This window comes from Panicum virgatum, chromosome 2K (assembly GCF_016808335.1).
Source record: "Panicum virgatum strain AP13 chromosome 2K, P.virgatum_v5, whole genome shotgun sequence".
NCBI lineage: Eukaryota > Viridiplantae > Streptophyta > Magnoliopsida > Poales > Poaceae > Panicum > Panicum virgatum.
The window spans coordinates 3570650-3591493 of NC_053137.1; the positions used below are offsets into that span (position 1 = coordinate 3570650).

The window sequence follows — 20844 nt, forward strand, 5'->3', positions numbered from 1 at the left end:
AACCGACCCAACCCTAAAAATATATTTTTATGGGTGGGTGAGGGGATAACCCGCCCCCTAAAAAGTTTGAACAACGGGTAAAATTAAAAAATTTCAATGGTGCGACAGGCATTAGCAGTCTCTCGTTCTATCTCCTTATTAGAATCTCTCTCCTACCTTATCTTCTCGTTCTACCTTATCTCTTCCCGTGGGTAGGAGCGTCGGCTCCCCACGGACCTCCTGTGGCCGGCAGGAGCGGTGTGGCGGACGTGGTGACTGGCGGCCCACGGGGCTTCCCGCGTCTGCTCTGGCCGCCGCACCGGCCGGCTCCCCACGAACGAGAGAGGCGTGCAACCGGCGCAAGAGCTGGGGTCAATTTTTTATTTTTTAATCGATTTGTAGGGGCCCCTGAAGATCCATCTCTAGGGGTGGGTCGTCCCGTTGTCCGCCCCTACATATCGGTTTCCAAGGGCGGGTGAGAGGGCGACCCGCCTCTGAAAATGCATTTTCAGAGACGAGTAACGTATCCACACCCCTGCAAACAATTATTTTTAGCTGCGGAAAGTAGAGACGAGTGCATCATCCACCTCTAAAAATATCTTTTTACCCGCCCTTACAAACCATTCATGTAGTAGTGTGCTGTACGTCTTTATGGAATTCTCAAATGCCATATGCCACATATACGACTGAAATTAATCTTGTCATGCATGGTGAGGCCTGAACAATAATGTTTTTTTCCCTTCTCCATGCAACAAATTTTCTTCCAAATTAGAACATTTTGTCTGACTGCTAGGCTGTCTCTGCACCATATCAATATGACTATTATTCATGTCAGTTTTAGTATTTTTCACATGGTTATTTTCATCACAAAAGGACAATTTTTTTTTGCAAAAGCATCAACATTTCTATTTCTATAAAAATAACATCCCATGACTATGATTGTTTTACAGAAGAACAGAAAACATCATAATCAAAGTTTGTGGCCGTGCGTGCAATTCTCTAGAAGAAAAGAATGTCCTGCATCTCTACTGCTTTTTAAGAATAGCAAATTAACACCAAAAGGAGCATCTGGAAACAGAAAATAAAAAAGCAAGCTTTGATGAGACGCATGCTCCTCGCCATCCTTGTGTCCAAAATCTCCATAATCACATCCTTCACCGAAGAGGGGCTGCTTCTTGCCAGATTCTCAATGTCGTTAGTCGCCATGATCGCCCACACGTTCGCTCTAGAACCGATGAACCCTAGGCACATCTTCTTAAGCTTGCAGCACTGGTACTGCTCCGCCATTGCCAGCATCAGCAGGACCGTGCTCACGCCGACATGGCTGCACAGCTTGTCCTCCGTCAGAGACTTGAGATCCTTCAGGTTGTACCGGCCGGCGGCGACGAGGAGATCCTCGGCGAGCACGGCTCCTTCTTTCAGCGAGTTCATGGTCATCTCCGGCAGCGAGTCGGTGTACATGAAATGCAGGAGGGCCTCGAAAGACTCCGGGTGCATGTCGCTGATGCGCACGAAGCTGGTGCCCTTCTCCTTCGCCTGGCCGAAGAATTCGTCCTTGAAAACCGACGACCGGGCGGCGAGCACGGCCTTGTGCGCGGCGAAGATCTTGCCGCCGATGACCTCGAACTCCACGTCGGCCCCTTCCTTCGTCGCCAGGAGGCGGCCTAGATCTGCGGGCAGCCCGGACAGCGGCGCCCTGCCCCCAGGACGGGCGGTTCCGGTTCCGACGGCGGCGGCTGTTTCCTCGGCCCATCGACGGGTGGTTGTGGTTCCGGCCGGCCGGACTGGTGGCGGCGGCGGCGCCGCTCTCCCGACAGATGGCGCCGGCGAGGCAGATGACGGCGGCGGCGGTGCTGGCGTCCCGACGGATGGATTCAGCGGGGCAGGCGGCGGCGGCGGCGGCGCATTCTCGCCGGATGGACTCGGGTGGCTAGAGAGCGTGATGACGACACCTCGGAGGCAGGCTCTGGGCTCTGGCTGGCTGCCCGCCGGAAAGACGGTGAGGTCGCACCGGATCTCGAAGCGATCGCACTTTAAAATGTCCACGAAGTGCTCGCGCGAGACGAAGCGCTCGTAGCCGCACGCGTCCCCCTTCCGGCGGAAGGCGGCGGCGACCTTGCCGTACCTGAGAAGCCGCCGCGCCCCGCCCACGTCGCGCATCATCAAACTGAACATCACGTGGACGTCCTCCCCGGCGCCGGCGCCGGCGGCTCTGCCTCCTTCATCTTCGTCGTCCATGAGGAGGTAGACGGACATGAACCCGGTGGCGCCGTAGAGCCTCCCGTCGACGCCGACATGGCAGATCGAGCGCAAAGAGACGACTAGGGCCGGCGGCGATGGAAACGATATGAGTTCACGAGATACACGCACGCGAGGATTTTATCGCGCATGATCGGTGCCCATCGCATCGCCTACCGATTTCTGTTTTTTGGGGGATAAAGATCCAAGCGTCCATTTCGGTTTCCGCGCAATATTTATTATATAATTATATACATATATGAGCTTGTTTTCTTAATGGTATAAGTAAGGCTGTATAATTACGTACGTGGTCTAGCTCAAAAAAAAATTACGTACGTGTAGGCCATGTCGTAGTCGTATAGTACTTATAGAGGTGTCGTAGTCGTATAGTACTTATAGAGGTGGTAAAGGACTAAAAATTTAATCTAGAAAATCTAAGGTTCGATTTAAAAAGAATCGGGTACTACTACAAAAAAAAGTTTTTAGAGACGGGTAAAAAAGGAATTTTTAGGAGTGGACGCGAGATCTAGTATTTGATGCTACAAATGCTATTTTAGGGGTAGGTCAAAAGTTATAGTAATCTCGCTCCATTTGCAGGAACTGATTACTTTTTAATCCATTCTAAAAGAAACGGGATGTTGCTGTAAATTATTTTTTAGTAGTGGGACTCTTATTTTATATAATTTTAAACTAAAAATATGTAGAAACGAAGTTGGATTGCGACGAGTACTAGAATCATGATCCATTATCACCTCTAATACTACTCGTACTTGCACATTATGCATCCTTAACAGTTAGTAACAAACAAGGAAAGAGTTTCCACCGACGGCGACGATTCGGCGATGTCCCCGTTGTACGCGCCCTTAGCTGCCGGCGCCGAGGACGACGACGACCCGATGAGCACGACGTCGCTTCCGGAGGAGGTGACCGTGTCCACCGTCGGCGCGAGGGCGGTCGGCACCGGGCACCACTTGCTCAAGGTGGAGGGCTACTCGCGGCTCAAGCGCACGCGCGGCGGCAACGGCAGCCACCTCCAGTCCGGCGAGTTCAGGGCAGGCGGCCAACCGGCCACGCATGGCGGATCCTCTGCTACCTCGACGGCGCGCGCAAGGAGGACGCCGGCTTCGTCTCGCTGTACCTGTCCCTCGCTAACCCCGGCAGCGCCGCCGTCCACGCCGAGGTCGAGTTCGAGCTGGTCGACCAATGGCCGGGCACGCCGCTGGCGCGGTGGTGCAGGCACCGCAAGCGCTCGCCGGCTTACCCCTTCCAGGCGGGCCAGTCCTGGGGCTTCCCCAAGTTCATCGGCGCCGCCGCCCTCGAAGGCGGCGGCGGCTCCAGGTTCCTCCGGGGCGACTGCTTCGCCGTCCGGTGCAAGGTTACCGTCGTCGAGGAGCGGGGCGCGGCGGCGGCGGAGGACATGGAGAGGATGGGGGTGGTCTGCCTGTGCAAGGACGCCTCGTGCAACAAGCTCCACCGCGCGAGGCCGCCCGAGACCTTCAAGCAGGCGTTTGCTAGCTTCTGTCTTTACATCTGTGGATAAGCTTATTAAGCTGTACTAGTAGTAGTGCGTTTCTCATAATTTATATAATCTCCCTTGCTTTGTACACTACCGGAAACCTGCAAAGCCTTTGCCGTGTGGATTTTGTCATTTGCCGTGTGCATTGGACGCACGGCAAACGTGCCGCCTCCCGTAGTGGTAATTAATAATTCGTACGTATTCACAGAAAACTTCGTTCACCATCTCTGAAATTTCTTATAACTACGCACTAGTATTATGTTTTTTACAACAAGATCTTAAAAGTAAACGTGTTTGGATTATCTTCTATCTAAATATTTTTTTAATTGAGCGGAACAAATATCTCAAGTTCATAGTAAAAATTATTCTAGGCTCAAAAAAATTACTGACGTTTAGAACAAATGCTTCATGATCAAATAAAAAACATTCTAGCTTCACAAGAAAGTTTTCCAAAATTTAGGTTTTTTTTTATAAAAACTATCCATGACGGATCTTATTTTGTTGCATGTGTAATACACATATAAAATGATCTACACACTTCAATTTTGGTTGACATTTGTAGGGGCATAAAGTGCAAAATAAGAAATCACTAATAGTAGATTATTTTGCCATACCTTATTTTATATGAGAGAAAGAAGTGGATTTATTTCACTTATTACTTCCGGTGTCCTATATGAGTTAATTATAAGTTTGTTCTAGGCAGTGTTTTTTAAGTTGTCCGATTAATTGCGATCAGTAATAATTAGTCAGACTTATCGGCCTGCCATCACCGATCATATCCACCGAGACGATTATCTCGACGAGATGTCTGGTCATTCGATTAATCATTGACTAATCATGACTACTCCCTCCTTCCCTGTTTATAAGGCATGGTGGAACATGACACGGTCTTCTAAACAACACTTTGACCATTTATTTATCATATATTATATCACTTTTGATTATAAATTTATAATTATTGTAAAATATATTTGATTATGAATCCAATCATATGAAATTTGCATTATAAAAATAAAAATTTAATAGTCAAATTATTGGTCAAAGATGACAAGGTTTGAATCTTGATATACGTGTATGCCTTATAAACAGGGAAGGAGGGAGTAGTTTGCAGCAAGATCTGGATAACTTTTGGGCCATTCGATTAATTTTTTGGTACGAGTCTCACTCATGCTACGAGGTCCGTGTTGGTGTGTGCTTATATGCTTAGCTCCTAGATGATTCTTTTTTTTTTGCGAATTGGCTTGTAGTCCAATGGTAGGACGGTTCGGTGGGACGCTACCCATTAGGGTTCAAATCCTGGTGCTCGCATCTTTTTTTTGGGATTTTCCTAGGATTTACCGGTGTTACACGTTAAGTGGTAAGCGACGTTCCCGTCGACGACGAGGCGCCAGTGGTGACTTCGGGAATCTTCAGATCTGCCGGTGCTCAGTCCTTCGGAGGTGCTCATAGGGGTAGGGTTTGCGTACGTGTATTCATAGGGTGTGAGTGTGCGTGCGTGTTGTGGACGTCTTCGTTGTACTGTGTGATTCTAAAAAAAAAGATGATTCAATTTTTTATTCTACATGATATTGAATTAACTTGCTAGTTGCTATAGAATCATAAATTACTAAGTTAGCACCATCTAACCATCAACATTATTCAATCTTTTTGTTAAATAATATAATTATATAGTATATTGATTCTAGAATATATAGGATTCTAGAATATACAGGACGATAAAACTACAATTAGGATCGATTAGACTCGACTAATTGGATGATCGACGGCAAATCATCTTAATAGTACATTTACTTATTGGTACCCTTATGACTAGACAAGATTTTGCGATTTGAAAATATTGGTTCTATGTTGAACTATTCTAACCAAGTTTATAGAAAAAATATGAGAAGTTGTAGGATAATAGTTGGGAAACCTCAGTGAAGTTGAAAAAAAGATAAGAGAAGGAAGGAAAACAATTGAGTAAAGACAGATCTCCTTAAAATATCTATGTGTTCCTAGATATGCCAACACCAATTTTTTTCATAGTCTGTTTGAAATGTTAAAACTTTCGCTGGCAATAATTCATTTTTGGGAAATATCGTTCCCGCGGGTCGGCCAAGTGGATAGAGCTCCGCCTTCCACTCCTGAGTCCTGACTCCACTGTCCACTCCAATGGCCGCCGCTCTCCCGCACTCCCATCTCCGCCTCCACCTCCCGCTCCGCACCCCCGACTCCTCCCGCCGCCACCATCGCCTTCGCCTCCCCTCCCTCGTCGCCGCCTCGCGCCTCCAGAACCCCACCACCGCGACCAACCCGGTCCTCCCGCCCGCGGCACCAGCCCCCTCCGCCGCCCTCCTCGCCGCCGAGGGGGCCTCCCTCGCGCCGCGCCGGGAGCACCGCTTCCCGGGCTCCGTCTCCGCCCCAACAACCTCCGCCGCCGCCGGTGGGCTCACCGAGGCGGAGGACGCCGTCCTGCGGCGCGCCCTGGAGGTGCGCCGCGCGGTGGCCGCCGAGGCGCTCGTGGCCGCGCTCAGCGGCGGGAAGGTCGGCGGCCTGACGTACATCAACAACCTCACGGCGCGGATGGGGCCGTTCGTGGACCGCGTCGTCGTCGAGGCCGCCGCAATGCGGCGGGACCGGCCGGACCTCGCGCATATGTCCTTCAACGCGCGGGCAAAGGTCTACATCCAGGAATCCGGCCTTGTCGATCTAGTCAAGTAAAGATCCCAGCTTTGCATTCCGTCAGTCATAAAAAATGCAATTTTTATAGTTTATACACGTGCAATTCTCCATTATAATTGAGATGATTACATTGCATATTTTAGGTGGTTCAAGCACAATGCGATGACATATCCCCAAATTGCCAAAGTAGTTTGTGCGTGTTCTGGTGATTTGGGGAAACTAAGGATGATGATAAAGTGGCTGAGGTCAATTTATGTAAAAGGAGATTTTTTGGGGCGTGTCCTTGCAAACGGTGGATCCTTTTTGAACCGAAGCTTTGAAGAATTGGAAGAGATTATTGACTATCTGGAAAGCTGTGGTGTGAGGAGAGATTGGATTGGTTATGTGGTCAGTAGATGTCCACAGCTGCTGAATCTGTCCTTGGATGAGTTGGAGACAAGAGTGAGGTTTTATACGGATATGGGAATGGATGAGAAGGATTTTGGCACTATGGTCTATGACTATCCAAGAGTCCTTGGATTTTTGAGCTTGGAAGAGATGAACAGTAAGGTGTTTGCTTTACATTTAGTTTAAGTTCTGTGCTAATTTTGTTGCGCACGGCAGATTGGCAGGATTGTTTGCCTCTTTTGTTTTATGCAGTTCATTTTTTGTTCATTGAGTTGATCTTCAGAATGGTTAAATCTCTATTTTTTTGTTCTCTAGGGAAAAAAAGGGTAAATAAAACTGAGTCGCAGTATGTCTTTCTCCTACCAATATGATGCATCAATGTGTTGATGAGTAATATGTGGTCTTAGGTCTAGAGAGTTCCATATGAAATAATTTATCTACTTTGAAGTGTGAATTGACAAGGAAGTAGGGAATTCATTTACTAACCTTCCTTGTTACTTTTAGAAGGTTTCTGATAAACTACTGAGTTAGTTCAAATATTACATTCAGTTCCTTGACTTCTATTTTTTTTAGTTGCTAACGAAATATCATCCTGGGTGACAGGTTCAATATCTGAAAGAGTTTGGTTTGAGCAATGAAGAACTTGGGAGGCTACTGGCTTTCAAGCCACAACTCATGGCCTGTAGCATTGAAGAAAGGTGGAAGCCTCTTGTGAAGTATCTGTATCACCTGAATGTTTCACGGGATGGCATGAAGCGAATGCTGCTCGTCCAACCTACAATATTCTGTCTTGATTTGGAAACAGTGATAGCACCAAAGGTAACTTCATACTTGCTTTGAAATATATTTTAATCTTTTAGCTGTTATGCACTTCTTTTCAACTTCTGGTATTCACAGAAAAATATTATGATTATCTAAGCTTCTCCTTGATAATAGTTTGATTTGTGAGACTTCCTCTTCTCCAATAGGACTAAGTGTTTACTAATTTCTGCAAAGTGTGGTTCTGGGGTTTATATCTCTGATTGCTCTGAAGTCTGGTAGGTTGACTCCTCTACCTTTATGCAAACATCTGTTTCAGGTACAATTTCTACAAGATATTGGTGTAAGGAGTGATGCAATCGGCAATGTGCTTGTGAAGTTCCCTCCTGTATTAACTTATAGCCTATACAAGAAAATACGCCCAGTGGTGTGTTCTCACATCTCGTTATTATTCTTTTTGGTTTCTGTAATATTGGTTCAATTTGTCGTTTTTTTTACAATACTTGGTTTCAGTAGAAAATTAGTGTACAAAATCGTAGCAACTTTATCTCACTGATAGTTGGGACAATACAACCATATTGAGTAGTACAGTTAGTCAAATCTCAGAAAGCCTCATTCTATCTTTTTTGAAAAGGAAAACCTCATTCTATCTAAACTTCTAAAGCTAGTTCATATAACTGGACTTTGAATAACCAAACTATTTGAATATACGGTGTTCAGTTGCTTAAATACTTCTCAGTATTGTTTCACCATGATGAGCTAACATATAGGCAGTCACTTTGTGCATATAGTAATCAATTAGACTTATTAGGCTGATCCATTCTCTGTGTTTTCCTTTCTCTTCTGCTTTTCTTTTCCTGTACATAACTTTTGTTTTTCATATTTCATACATTATATCCAATAGGGCCTGCCCCTACTTTTTTTTTAATACTTTGGCAACATTTTTAATTTTTTCCAGTTACATGTGTTAAGTATAAATGGTTTGAGCCTAATATGCATCTTGCAGTAATGATGCATTGCTTGAAATCAAACATTCCAAGTTAGAATTAGGAAATTTTATAACTGTCCTAGTGCCTTGTTTGAAAACGCTGGTGTTGTGGTGGATGCCAAGGGACATAATTTTGTCAAATTGGAGTGTTTGTTTCCAGATTTTTTACTTTTAACATATTCCTTCTACTATTCCATCTGTCTTACACGTGTGCAAAACATAGGTTATATTCCTGTTGACAAAAGGTGGAGTAAAACAGGATGACATTGGAAAGGTTATTGCTCTGGATCCACAGCTCTTGGGCTGTAGTATTGCACACAAGCTAGAAGTTAGCGTCAAGTACTTCCGGTCACTGGGTATCTACCACTTTGTGCTCGGTCAGATGGTTGCCGACTTCCCAGCACTTCTCAGATACAACGTGGACATCCTAAAGCCAAAATACCAGTACTTGAGGCGTGTAATGGTGCGGCCTCTGAAAGACCTCATCGAATTTCCGCGGTGAGTTGGAGTTCATTGTTTGCATCTAAAACAAAGATATCAATACCTAACTGATGCTTGCCTTTATTGTGATCTTCACCCTTGTACCTCGCCGTCGGATGGTTTTCAGGTTCTTCAGTTACTCCCTGGAGGACAGGATAGAGCCTCGGCACCAAACATTAGTGGCCAACAGGGTCAACATGAAGCTGCGGTACATGCTGACTGGATCTGATGAAGAATTTGCACAGAGGGTGCAGGAGGCCGTTGAGAGGAGAGTGAGATTCGAAGCTGGAAAGGGTATTGTGGAGACATTTTCAAATGCTGCACAGACATCAAAGGAAGAAGAAACTACAGCAGCAGCAGCAGCATACCAAAACAGCATAGAGGTAGATTAGATAGATGATGTATATGTAGTATTTCTGCAAAAAAAAAAAAACAGCAAGGCATGCCTCCTTGCCCTGTACATGTTCTGAAGGGGAAAAAGAATTACAGGTATTTTAGATTTTTTTTACTGTAGGCCAGAATGTAAAACTACTATGCTTGTAATCCGTGAGGAGTTGGCAAAGATAAAATTATAGACATTCTCTCAGAGGTCAAAATAAAATCACACTGTACTAGATAAAAGAAGGGTAAAATCATACATATACAGTGTACACAAACATGTTCATATATACAGAATTACAAAATTAACATTCAAACTTTACCATGAATATTGATGAAACCATCACAAAAAAGGAACACCAATTGACAACCATCTGGCTGGCCTGTGTGCCGAACTGAAGAGAGCGCGATGTCTGCATATGTCCATGATATACATGGCTTGCTTAGGCCTTGGGAGGTGGCGCAAGGAAGGGGATTGTTGGCACGCTGGGGATGGACACCGCTGGCATCGGCGGCAGCGTCACCTTCGGGATGCCTGTTGGAGTAATGGGCTTGGCCCATTCATTCTAAAGCATTAAAAGAATTTAAAGCCCACTATTAATGCTAAGAAATCAATGCTTAATTCCGTACCGGGAATTGAGGAGGATCTCAACCGACTTAAAAGGTGAACTTCGTGTACACCACTTGTGAAGCCGGTAAGAGGAGGACGGTGAACCACACGCGCGCGCGCGCTCGCTCGCCTCGCCGGACGTGCCGGTGCCGGTGCGGTGCGGTGTGATGGCTATTTTGCCGTTGACAGCAATTAATCGTGCGATTAAACGTGCAATTAAATCTATAATTAATGGCCATAACCGCATCACCTAAATGACTCTGATGGTGACTCTGATGGTGTCCAGGTTCAACGATCCTGAGCACCTGAGTCACTATATAAGAAGTGCCATTCCCCTCATCCATTCTGCACCAGAGCACTGAGGCAACTCGGCTCCTAAGAAGTGCCATTCCCCTCATCCATTCTGCACCAGAGCACTGAGGCAACTCGGCTCCTCTCTTCTCCCTCTCCAGTTGTTGCAACAGAATTAGCGTGAGCAGGCCTCCGAAACCTTGCTCGCCTTGAGATCCTGCACGGGATAGGCGGGCAATCAGGTTTTTGGGTAACGCTTTAGCGTGACTGCTCAAAAATACAAAGGCTTTGCCCGATTGAACGACTACTTCCTGGTGGACGAGCCGAACGACTACGTCGACTACATTCTGGTGGCCGAACGACTACGTCGACTACATCTTGGTGACCGTTCGCGGGACTGCACTGCGAACTTCTTCCTGCACCGATTTAGTTCGACTACTTCGACTGAGGCCAACCGAGTAGATGTCTACTCCAGTTGGTAACAGCGCAGCCAATGCCTCCGGCAACGGCCCCGCTTCAGGGTACTCCCTGAAACTTTGGTTATTTATATTATTTATGCTTATATGTGTGATAAGTATAAACATGTTCACATATTTTATTTTACTCCTTAAAATCATAGAAATACTGCTAGTTTATACATTTAATTTTGGAATTAAATTGTGCCCGAAATTGCCTAAATTTCTAACATTCCAAAAACCTTGATTGTGTTAATAGGCTTTCGGTATCTAGCTTTGCTGCATCAATCAAACCACCACCTTTTGATGGTTCAAATTACAAACGTTGGCAAGAGCGGCTTATACTGTGGTTAACACTATCGAGAGTGATCCATGTGAAAGAGGGTAAGCCTGAACAATTCTCTCTAGAGGAAGGGAGTGCGTTCGATGAGGCTGATATCCTCTTTCGAGGCTTGATCATTAGTGTTCTCGGTGATAACCTGGTGGATTCTTATATCTGGCTGCCAACTGGCAAAGTATTGTGGGATGCTCTTGAGGCTCAATATGGAGTATCTGACGCCGGGAGTGAGTTGTATATCATGGAGCAGTTCCTTGAGTACAGGATGGTCGAAGACCGTTCTGTAGTGGAACAGGCTCATGAAATACATACTCTGGCAAAAGATCTCAAAAATTGCAGCAAAGAGTCCCCATGTGTGTTACCCAATAAGTTTGTGGCCGGAGGTATAATCTCTAAGCTGCCATCTTCTTGGAGGGACTTTGTTACTTCTCTAAAACACAAGAGACAGGAGTTCACAATAGATGGACTCATAGGGACTCTTGATGTTGAGGAGAAGGCGAGAGCAAAGGACATACGTGGGAAAGGAGTTGTTGGTGCTTCAAGGGCCAATCTTGTTCAGAAGAACAACTCCCACAAGAACAAGAAAAAGCCACCGCAGAACCAACCAAAGACTAAGAAGACAACCACTTTTAAGAAGAAGAAGACGGGAGCTTGCTGTGTGTGCGCTAGTATGGATCACTTTGCTGCAAAGTGTCCGAACCGCAAAGGCAACGACTCCGCCAACATGGTTATTAGCGAGCCTGGAGGAACTTCGGGGTACGGTAATTTATTACCTACTGTTCTTTCAGTCTTTGGTTCACCCGAGTGGTGGGTTGACACTGGTGCTAATATTCATGTTTGTGCTGATGCTTCTTTGTTCTCTTCTTACCAGACCGGCGGGACTTCCTCCTTGCTGATGGGGAACGGATCACATGCGCGTGTTCTTGGTGTTGGTACGGTAAATCTGAAGTTTACTTCGGGGAAGACCATGCAGCTGAAGAACGTGCAGCATGTCCCCACCATCAAGAAGAATTTAGTCAGCGGCTCTCTACTGTGTAGAGATGGTTTCAAATTAGTCTTTGAGTCCAATAAATGTATCTTGTCTAAGTTTGGTATTTTTGTTGGAAAAGGTTATGAAAGCGGAGGCTTGTTCCGTCTTTCTTTGTCAGATGTTTGTAATAAAATTGCATACAATGTTATTAACGTTGATGAAACAAATGTTTGGCATTCGAGGCTTTGTCACGTTAATTTTGGTTGTATGATGCGCTTAGCTAATTTGAGCTTAATTCCAAAGTTTACTTTTGTCAAAAATTCTAAGTGTCATGTATGTGTTGAATCAAAACAAACTCGTAAGCCTCATAAGACCGCGGAGGCAAGGAGCTTGGCACCCTTAGAATTAATTCATTCCGATTTATGCGAAATGAATGGAGTGTTGACAAAAGGTGGTAAAAAATATTTCATAACTTTGATTGATGATAGTACTAGATTTTGTTACATCTATTTGTTGAAGTCAAAAGATGAAGCTTTACACTACTTTAAAATCTATAAAGTTGAAGTAGAAAACCAACTTGAGAGAAAGATCAAAAGAGTTAGGTCAGATCGTGGTGGCGAGTATTTCTCAAATTTATTTACTTTATTCTGCGAGGAACATGGTATTATTCATGAGAGGACGCCTCCCTATTCACCTCAGTCAAATGGGGTTGCCGAAAGAAAGAACCGCACTCTAACGGATTTGGTTAACGCCATGTTAGATACAGCGGGACTTTCCAAGGAATGGTGGGGTGAGGCTATATTGACTGCATGTCATGTCCTAAACCGTGTTCCTACAAAGAATAAAGAGATAACTCCATTCGAGGAATGGGAGAAGAAAAGGCCAACACTGTCATACTTACGTATATGGGGTTGTTTGGCAAAAGTGAGTGTGCCAATAACCAAGAAACGTAAGCTTGGACCTAAAACTGTGGATTGTATCTTTTTAGGTTATGCTATTCACAGCGTTGGATATAGATTTTTAATTGTGAAATCTGGAGTACCTGACATGCATGTTGGTACTATAATGGAGTCCAGAGATGCTACATTTTTTTGAAAACATTTTTCCCATGAGAGATGAAACAAGTTCATCTAGGCAAGAGTTCATCGAGGATGATGGCTCTGCTGAGCCGATAGAACACAATGAACATACACTTGTAGAAAATCCTGAGGTGAACACAATGAACATACACTTGTAGAAAATCCTGAGGAGGATAACAATGATGCTCCGAGAAAGAGCAAGAGACAAAGGACTGTAAAGTCTTTTGGTGATGATTTCATTGTATACCTCATAGATGATACACCCAGAACCATTGAAGAGGCATATTTATCTCCTGATGCTGACTATTGGAAGGAAGCAGTAAGGAGTGAGATGGATTCTATTATGTCTAATGGAACCTGGGAGGTCGTTGAACGTCCTTATGGATGTAAACCGGTTGGATGCAAGTGGGTGTTCAAGAAAAAGCTTAGGCCAGATGGTACTATTGAAAAGTACAAGGCTAAGCTTGTGGCCAAGGGTTATACCCAAAAAGAAGGAGAAGATTTCTTTGACACTTATTCACCAGTTGCCCGATTGACCACAATTCGAGTGTTACTTTCCCTGGCAACCTCTTATGGTCTTCTCGTTCATCAGATGGACGTTAAGACGGCTTTCCTCAATGGAGAGTTAGAAGAGGAGATCTATATGGATCAGCCGGATGGGTTTGTATCAAAGGGTCAAGAAGGAATGATTTGTAAGTTGTTAAAATCTTTATATGGTCTCAAGCAAGCGCCTAAGCAGTGGCATGAAAAGTTTGATAGAACTTTGACCTCTGCCGGCTTTGTTGTGAACGAAGCTGACAGATGTGTGTACTATCGCTATGGTGGGGCTAAAGGAGTGATTTTGTGCTTGTATGTGGATGACATACTGATCTTTGGCACTAGCCTTAATGTGATTAAGGAAGTCAAAGAGTTTTTATCTCAAAATTTTGAGATGAAGGATCTGGGAGAAGCTGATGTTATCCTTAATATAAAATTGGTAAAAGAGATCAATGGTGGGGTGATTCTTACACAGTCTCACTATGTGGAGAAGGTGTTAAGTCGCTTTGGTTATAGCGACTATAAACCTGTCTCAACACCATATGATGCCAGTTTAATTCTTAGAAAGAACAAAAGGATAATGCGAGATCAGCTGAGATATTCTCAGATCATTGGTTCATTAATGTATTTAGCGAGCGCTACAAGACCTGATATCTCGTTTGCTGTAAGCAAACTGAGCCGGTTTGTTTCAAACCCGGGAGATGATCATTGGAAGGCTCTTGAAAGAGTAATGCGCTATCTGAAGGGGACAATGAACTATGGAATTCACTACACCGGGTACCCAAGGGTACTAGAAGGGTATAGTGATTCAAATTGGATTTCTGATGCTGATGAGATAAAGGCCACAAGTGGATATGTGTTTACACTTGGTGGTGGAGCTGTTTCCTGGAAGGCTTGCAAGCAGACCATCTTAACGAGGTCAACTATGGAAGCAGAACTCACAGCATTAGATACCGCCACTGTTGAGGCTGAATGGCTTCGTGAGCTCCTTATGGACTTGCCGATAGTTGAAAAACCGTTACCGGCAATCCTAATGAACTGTGACAATCAAATGGTAATTGTCAAGGTGAATAGTTCAAAGGATAACATGAAGTCATCTAGACATGTGAAAAGGCGGTTGAAATCTGTCAGAAAATTGAGAAACTCCGGAGTTATAGCCCTGGACTATGTTCAGACGGCTAAAAATCTGGCAGATCAGTTTACAAAGGGTCTTTCACGAAATGTGATAGACAATGCATCTATGGAATTGGGCTTGAGACCCACGTGAGTCATTCTATAGTGGAAACCTGTCCTATGTGATCGGAGATCCCGTGAATTAGGATGGTGAAACAAACTAAAGTCTGACTGTGAGAAGAGAACCTTTGTGAAAAGGGCTCATTCCGTGTATAAGGTGCATTTCTCTTCTAATCTGTATGGCAGGTTGGTCTATACCTTAATGTGTGCCAGGTGGTTTCTTTTAAACAAATGAGTTGTTTTCTTGAAACAAAGATGTTGTCCTACAGAACATCTGAAAGGAACACACCTATATGAGTTTGACCACTGGTCAAGGTCTATGAGAATTGGGTATTCTCTAGAAACTCATGAAGGGCCTGGAGTATGACTTATAAGCTCCAAACCGCGGGGATGCTTTTGCAGCCTAGTACCAGTGTAGGGCTCTGGTCAAACTTGTTTGCACAAAACTGGCAATTCAAGGCATAGTCCATTGCACAGTTGTGAATAAGTGTAGCCTTTGTCCTAGATGGAAGTTCAACTTAACAGTCTCTGTCGAATACTGGTATATCAATGAGGGAATGAGGGTATTTCTAGTGTGGCTTGAATTTCTTGGTGGGGATTGTTGGAGTAATAGGCTTGGCCCATTCATTCTAAAGCATTAAAAGAATTTAAAGCCCACTATTAATGCTAGAGAATCAATGCTTAATTCCATACCGGGAATTGAGGAGGATCTCAACCGACTTAAAAGGTGGACTTCGTGTACACCACTTGTGAAGCCGGTAAGAGGAGGACGGTGAACCACACGCTCGCGCGCTCGCTCGCCTTGCCTCGCCGGGTCGGGCCGGGCCGTGGCCGTGGCCGAGACGAGGCGCGGCGCGGCGCGGCCGGCCGGCCGGACGGGCGGTGCGCGTGCGCGTGCGCGTACGCGGCCGGACGTGACGTGCAGGTGCCGGTGCGGTGTGGTGCGGTGCGATGCGATGTGATGGCTATTTTGCCGTTGACAGCAATTAATCGTGCGATTAAACGTGCAATTAAATCTATAATTAATGGCCATAACCGCATCACCTAAATGACTCTGATGGTGTCCAGGTTCAACGATCCTGAGCACCTGAGTCACTATATAAGAAGTGCCATTCCCCTCATCCATTCTGCACCAGAGCACTGAGGCAACTCGGCTCCTCTCTTCTCCCTCTCCAGTTGCAACAACTGAGTTCCCCAACGCTAATTTCTGCGCGCACAGAATTAGCGTGAGCAGGCCTCCGAAACCTTGCTCGCCTTGAGATCTTGCACGGGATAGGCGGGCAATCAGGTTTTTGGGTAACGCTTTAGCGTGACTGCTCAAAAATACAAAGGCTTTGCCCGATTGAACGACTACTTCCTGGTGGACGAGCCGAACGACTACGTCGACTACATTCTGGTGGCCGAACGACTACGTCGACTACATCTTGGTGACCGTTCGCGGGACTGCACTGCGAACTTCTTCCTGCACCGATTTAGTTCGACTACTTCGACTGAGGCCAACCGAGTAGATGTCTACTCCAGTTGGTAACAGCGCAGCCAATGCCTCCGGCAACGGCCCCGCTTCAGGGTACTCCCTGAAACTTTGGTTATTTATATTGTTTATGCTTATATGTGTGATAAGTATAAACATGTTCACATGTTTTATTTTACTCCTTAAAGTCATAGAAATATTGCTAGTTTATACATTTAATTTTGAAATTAAATTGTGCCCGAAATTGGCTAAATTTCTAACAATGCCAGGGACCGCCGGCATCGGCGGCAACGTGACCTTGGGCACGGCAGGCATGCCGACGGCGGGAACCGGTGGAAGCGCGGGGCCCGGCATGGCTGGCACTGCAAGCACCGTTGGCACGGTCACCGCCGGCACGGTCGGCGCCGCAGGCATCGGCGGCAACGTCACCTTGGACACGGTGGGAACTGCCGGCACCGTCGGCTTGGGCACGGCCGGGATATCAGCTGCCGGTGCTCCCAGAAGCGGGTTCCATATATCTGGACAGAGAACGCGCCTTGCAGCGCATCAGAGAACGCTTGCTCGTCACGGAGCTCCAAAAAAAACGGCCGGAGGAGTGAACGGACCCACCGTTTTTCGTTAAGAGGAAGCAACACGATTTCTTCCGGCCGCGGAAAAATCCCCGAATCCTGATCATGTCCGTGAGGGACAAGCCTTACGGCGAGCATAGAAAAAAAAAAGTCACGGAGCTCAAGGAGATTGATTATACGTCAGAAGGTCTTCACTTGTTGCAATTGAGCTCTCAATTCATGGCTCATGACTGGAGACGCGCTATGGCGTTCGTATAAGCCCCTGATGATCCGGCACAAGTCCCTCGCCGAGGTGTGATGGTGGCTGGGCACACGCAGGCCTGGTGCGGTCGGCGGTCGGCGCCTCGGCGGTGGCAAGGCGCCCGAGCTCTGAAGCCGAGCAAGCAGACGACCGCGCTCATCCAGCAGCACGTTCGCCGAAGGATCGGGGAGCTCGAGGTGGAGGGCAGGAGGAAGGGCATGGTTGCGCCGACGATGTCAGCCGGCAGGCGGTGGCAGCCCGGGGGCGGACGGTACTTGAGATACCGTCCGGGGTGGACGGTAAATCAAATACCGTCCGCCCTGGATAGTCCGGGAGCCGTCGGATCGGGCATCTGCGGCTAAGATTTGCGGCGCGGGATAGGATGGGAAGCGAGGATCCCTGGACCCTGGCCCTTTCCTTTTCTTCTTCGTCGCGCGCTCGGCCTCGCCCTCGGCTGGACCGGTCGCCGGCGAACCCCTCGGCGACTCCGGTGACACAAGTAGCAGTCCCTAGAGCTCGCGGTGGAGCGGAGGCCACACCACCGAATGCCAAGCTCGGACACCTCCGTTTTTTTTTTTTGAAGGGAGACACATTCGTTTGTGTTGTGGCATGGCCTGTGAATGGAGGATCGCGGCCGCATGTCGTCAATGGTTTCCTTGTAGGTTCGTAGGACAGATGATTGTTGGCATGTTGCTGGTGTAGAGAGTTCTTCAGAGGCCTGACCTCCAGTTCATCTCTAGTCTGTAGCTCCGTGAATCTTGTGCAGATCAAGGCAAGGGGAAAAACGCTGCGACATAAGCTTCTACTCATTCCATGGCCATGGCCAGAAGTTGAGGACAAAAAGCATTGGATGCTCAAAGTTCAGACAGAGTGCTATGCTGACTCTGCCTATGAGTTCAGACTTTAGAGTGATGCGGCGGGCGTCATGGCGTCGGCAAGCCGGCGAGCCGTGTCGCATGTGCCGCTGCCTAGGACTAGCATGAGTGCCACGACGAGGGCCGCGGGCCGCCATTGCGGGGAGGCTCGAGGTGGAAGCCATTGGTGGGCTGGTGATTACTGCAATGGCCAAGGCGTAAGCTTTGCTTAGCTAGGTTATTAGGTATGATTTTGGTCATCGTCTCATCGATCGATCATCGGCCGTCACCTGGCATTGGTTGTTGACCTAGCTTCCCAAAAATCTCACATCGGTCGATGAGCAGAGAGATGTGGGGATCAAGGTGGATTGATGACGTTGCGTCCATGGTTCTTCCACGTTCAGCTCACCATCTTCTTACCGAACCTGGATTCTATTGCATGATTCAGCTCACTTATTTCTTCTCTGAACCCATTCCATCGTGGCACAAGGCAGTGGAAACAAGCAAACGGTAATACCCACATGCTGACATGCTGTTTCGAAATGGAATGGAAACAATATTGTAGAGGTCAGAACATTTTGCTTCTTTATCCAAAAAAAAAACCACCCAAAAGCTAAAACAGCATCGATCATCTGAATATTAATTTTTCAGCAATAAGATTCATACGCATCGATCTCCCGTTTTCAGTTTTGCCCTACATACCGGCATGTCGGCACCACCAGCTCCCAGAAGCAGCCGTTCCATCTGAACAGAGAACGCGCCTCGCAGCGCATCAGAGAGAACGCTTGCTCGTCACGGAGCTCAAGCAGATTCGTACGCAGAAGGCCTTCACTTGCATTGCACTTGAGCTCTGAATTCATGGCTGGAGACGCGCGATGGAGTTCGGCTCAGCCCCTGATGATCTGGCACAAGTCCTCGCCGAGGTGTGAATGTGATGGTGGCTGGGCACACGCCGGCATGGTGCGGTCGGCGCTCGGCGCCTCGGCGGTGGCGAGAGACGCACGCCCCAACTCCGACGCCCAGCAAGCAGACGACCGCGCGCCACGAGCGCTCATCCAGCAGCACGTTCGCCAAAGGATCGGGGAGCTCGAGGTAGAGGGCAGGAGGAAGAAGGGCGTGGCTGCGCCGACCATGTCAGCCGGCGGGCGGCGAGTGACAGGCCAAGGGGCGGACGGTATTTGAGATACCGTCCGGGGTGGACGGTAAATCAAATACCGTCCGCCCTGGATGGTCTCGTAGCCGTCGGATCGAGCATCTGCGGCTACGATTTGCGGCGCGGGATAGGATGGGAAGCGAGGATCCCTGGACCCTGGCCCTTTCCTTTTCTTCTTCGTCGCGCGCTCGGCCTCGCCCTCGGCTGGACCGGTCGCCGGCGAACCCCTCGGCGACTCCGGTGACACAAGTAGCAATCCCTAGAGCTCGCGGTGGAGCGGAGGCCGCGCCGCCGAATGCCAAGCTCGGACACCTCCGTTTGTTTTTTTTTGAAGGGATCGAGACACCTCCGTTTGTGTTGTGGCATGGCCTGTGAATGCAGGATCGCGGCTGCCTTCGAGTCCCGCCCCCGTCCCCGTCCCCGCCCCGGTCCCCAACCCGATGGCGCAAGCTCAACTCTCCAGCATGTCGTCAATGGTGGTGGTAGGGTGGTTTCCTTGCAGGATTATATTCGTAGGACAGATTATTGTTGGCATGTGCAGAGAGTTCTTCAGAGCCCTGCCCTCCAGTTCATCTCTAGTCTGTAGCTCCGTCAATCTTGTGCAGATCAAGGCAAGGGGAAAAATGCTGCGAGATAGGCTTCTACTCATTCCATGACCATAGCCAGATGTTGAGGACAAAAAGCATTGGATGCTCCACAGATGCTACTAAAGTTCAGACTGCTATGCTGACTCTGCCTATGAGTTCAGACTTCATAGTGTTACATCGCTCTTAATTTATTTTTGCGAAACAGCTTGAACCCACATACCAGAGCACTTTGGTTACTCTAATTATTCTCCTTGGGTTCCAATTTTTAGGAGTGGCATCTGAAGATCGAGCAAGCCTCATTTACCATCACTTTTGAAAAGGTCATTTACCATCGCTTTTAATTTATTTTTGCGAAACAGCTTTAATCGATCTTGCACTTTACTAGTTCTAGTGTTTTTGGTGAGACTCTTGATCGGCTTTTTAATTAAGCTTTGCTTCTGCTTACTTTGAGCTTTGCTAATCTTTATGGAATCTTTACATAAATAGTGAAGTAAGGTCATTTGCAAATCTATTTGGAAAAGCTTTTTCGGCACTCTGATTATTCCGTGCCTTCCACTTTGTGTTGTGCTTGCTCAAGTAAATTGCTTTTTGCTTGCATCCGCTTTGAGTCGAGATTTTACTAACTGTTCTTAGGGTGAATTCGTCATGTTGGCTTGTGTCACCTTGGCGGTTAGAAGAAAGGTGCGTCGGGTTTGAATTTGGGTTATAGGTGGAGAATTTTTATAGGCTCCCATTCACCCTCCCCTCTGTTCGCATGTCCGGTCCTTCAGAATCTCCAACGAAAGCATGGTATAGTACAACCGCACCATGGACACACCAGCTAACAGGGCTCAAACTAAAGGAGGCCTCGAGGACGCCGGTCACTGGAGTTGGAGGTTCTCACTTCTCGGTGCTGTACTCCAGGACTCCAGGCTGAACAGCGCCACCCTCCTGATCCACACACACACCACCCATATTTAAACACTGATCCTGATCCTGATGAGGGCTCTTCAGCGGCAGGTGTCCCTGAAACCCCTTCACAATCTGTAGTTCTGCACCATGCACGCAATGTTGCAACGGACGGGACTGGTC

The 20844-nt window shown here is 47.2% G+C and overlaps 4 protein-coding genes across 4 annotated transcripts; 2 read left to right on the forward strand and 2 right to left on the reverse strand.

Moving 5' to 3' along the window:
• Positions 1 to 1014: 1014 nt before the first annotated feature.
• On the reverse strand, positions 1015 to 2235 carry LOC120659636 (BTB/POZ domain-containing protein 2-like). The gene has a single exon (XM_039937842.1). It carries the CDS (start codon positions 2233 to 2235, stop codon positions 1015 to 1017), a length of 1221 nt encoding a protein of 406 aa, XP_039793776.1.
• An 824-nt stretch (positions 2236 to 3059) lies between these two features.
• Positions 3060 to 3757, forward strand: LOC120694952. The gene is made up of 2 exons (XM_039978290.1): positions 3060 to 3269; positions 3332 to 3757. The coding sequence occupies exons 1-2, from the start codon at positions 3060 to 3062 to the stop codon at positions 3755 to 3757; spliced, it is 636 nt and encodes a 211-aa protein (XP_039834224.1).
• A 2041-nt stretch (positions 3758 to 5798) lies between these two features.
• Positions 5799 to 9589, forward strand: LOC120661461 (transcription termination factor MTERF2, chloroplastic-like). Its single transcript, XM_039940338.1, has 6 exons — positions 5799 to 6429; positions 6538 to 6943; positions 7385 to 7600; positions 7860 to 7967; positions 8752 to 9026; positions 9136 to 9589. Exons 1-6 carry the CDS (start codon positions 5885 to 5887, stop codon positions 9398 to 9400), a joined length of 1815 nt encoding a protein of 604 aa, XP_039796272.1. The 5' UTR covers positions 5799 to 5884; the 3' UTR covers positions 9401 to 9589.
• A 35-nt stretch (positions 9590 to 9624) lies between these two features.
• LOC120694953 (protein PELPK1-like) lies at positions 9625 to 18741 on the reverse strand. The gene is made up of 4 exons (XM_039978291.1): positions 18736 to 18741; positions 18454 to 18565; positions 16631 to 16887; positions 9625 to 9937 (listed from the first exon to the last, which is right to left on the reverse strand). Exons 1-4 carry the CDS (start codon positions 18739 to 18741, stop codon positions 9830 to 9832), a joined length of 483 nt encoding a protein of 160 aa, XP_039834225.1. The 3' UTR covers positions 9625 to 9829.
• Between the last annotated feature and the right edge of the window lie 2103 nt (positions 18742 to 20844).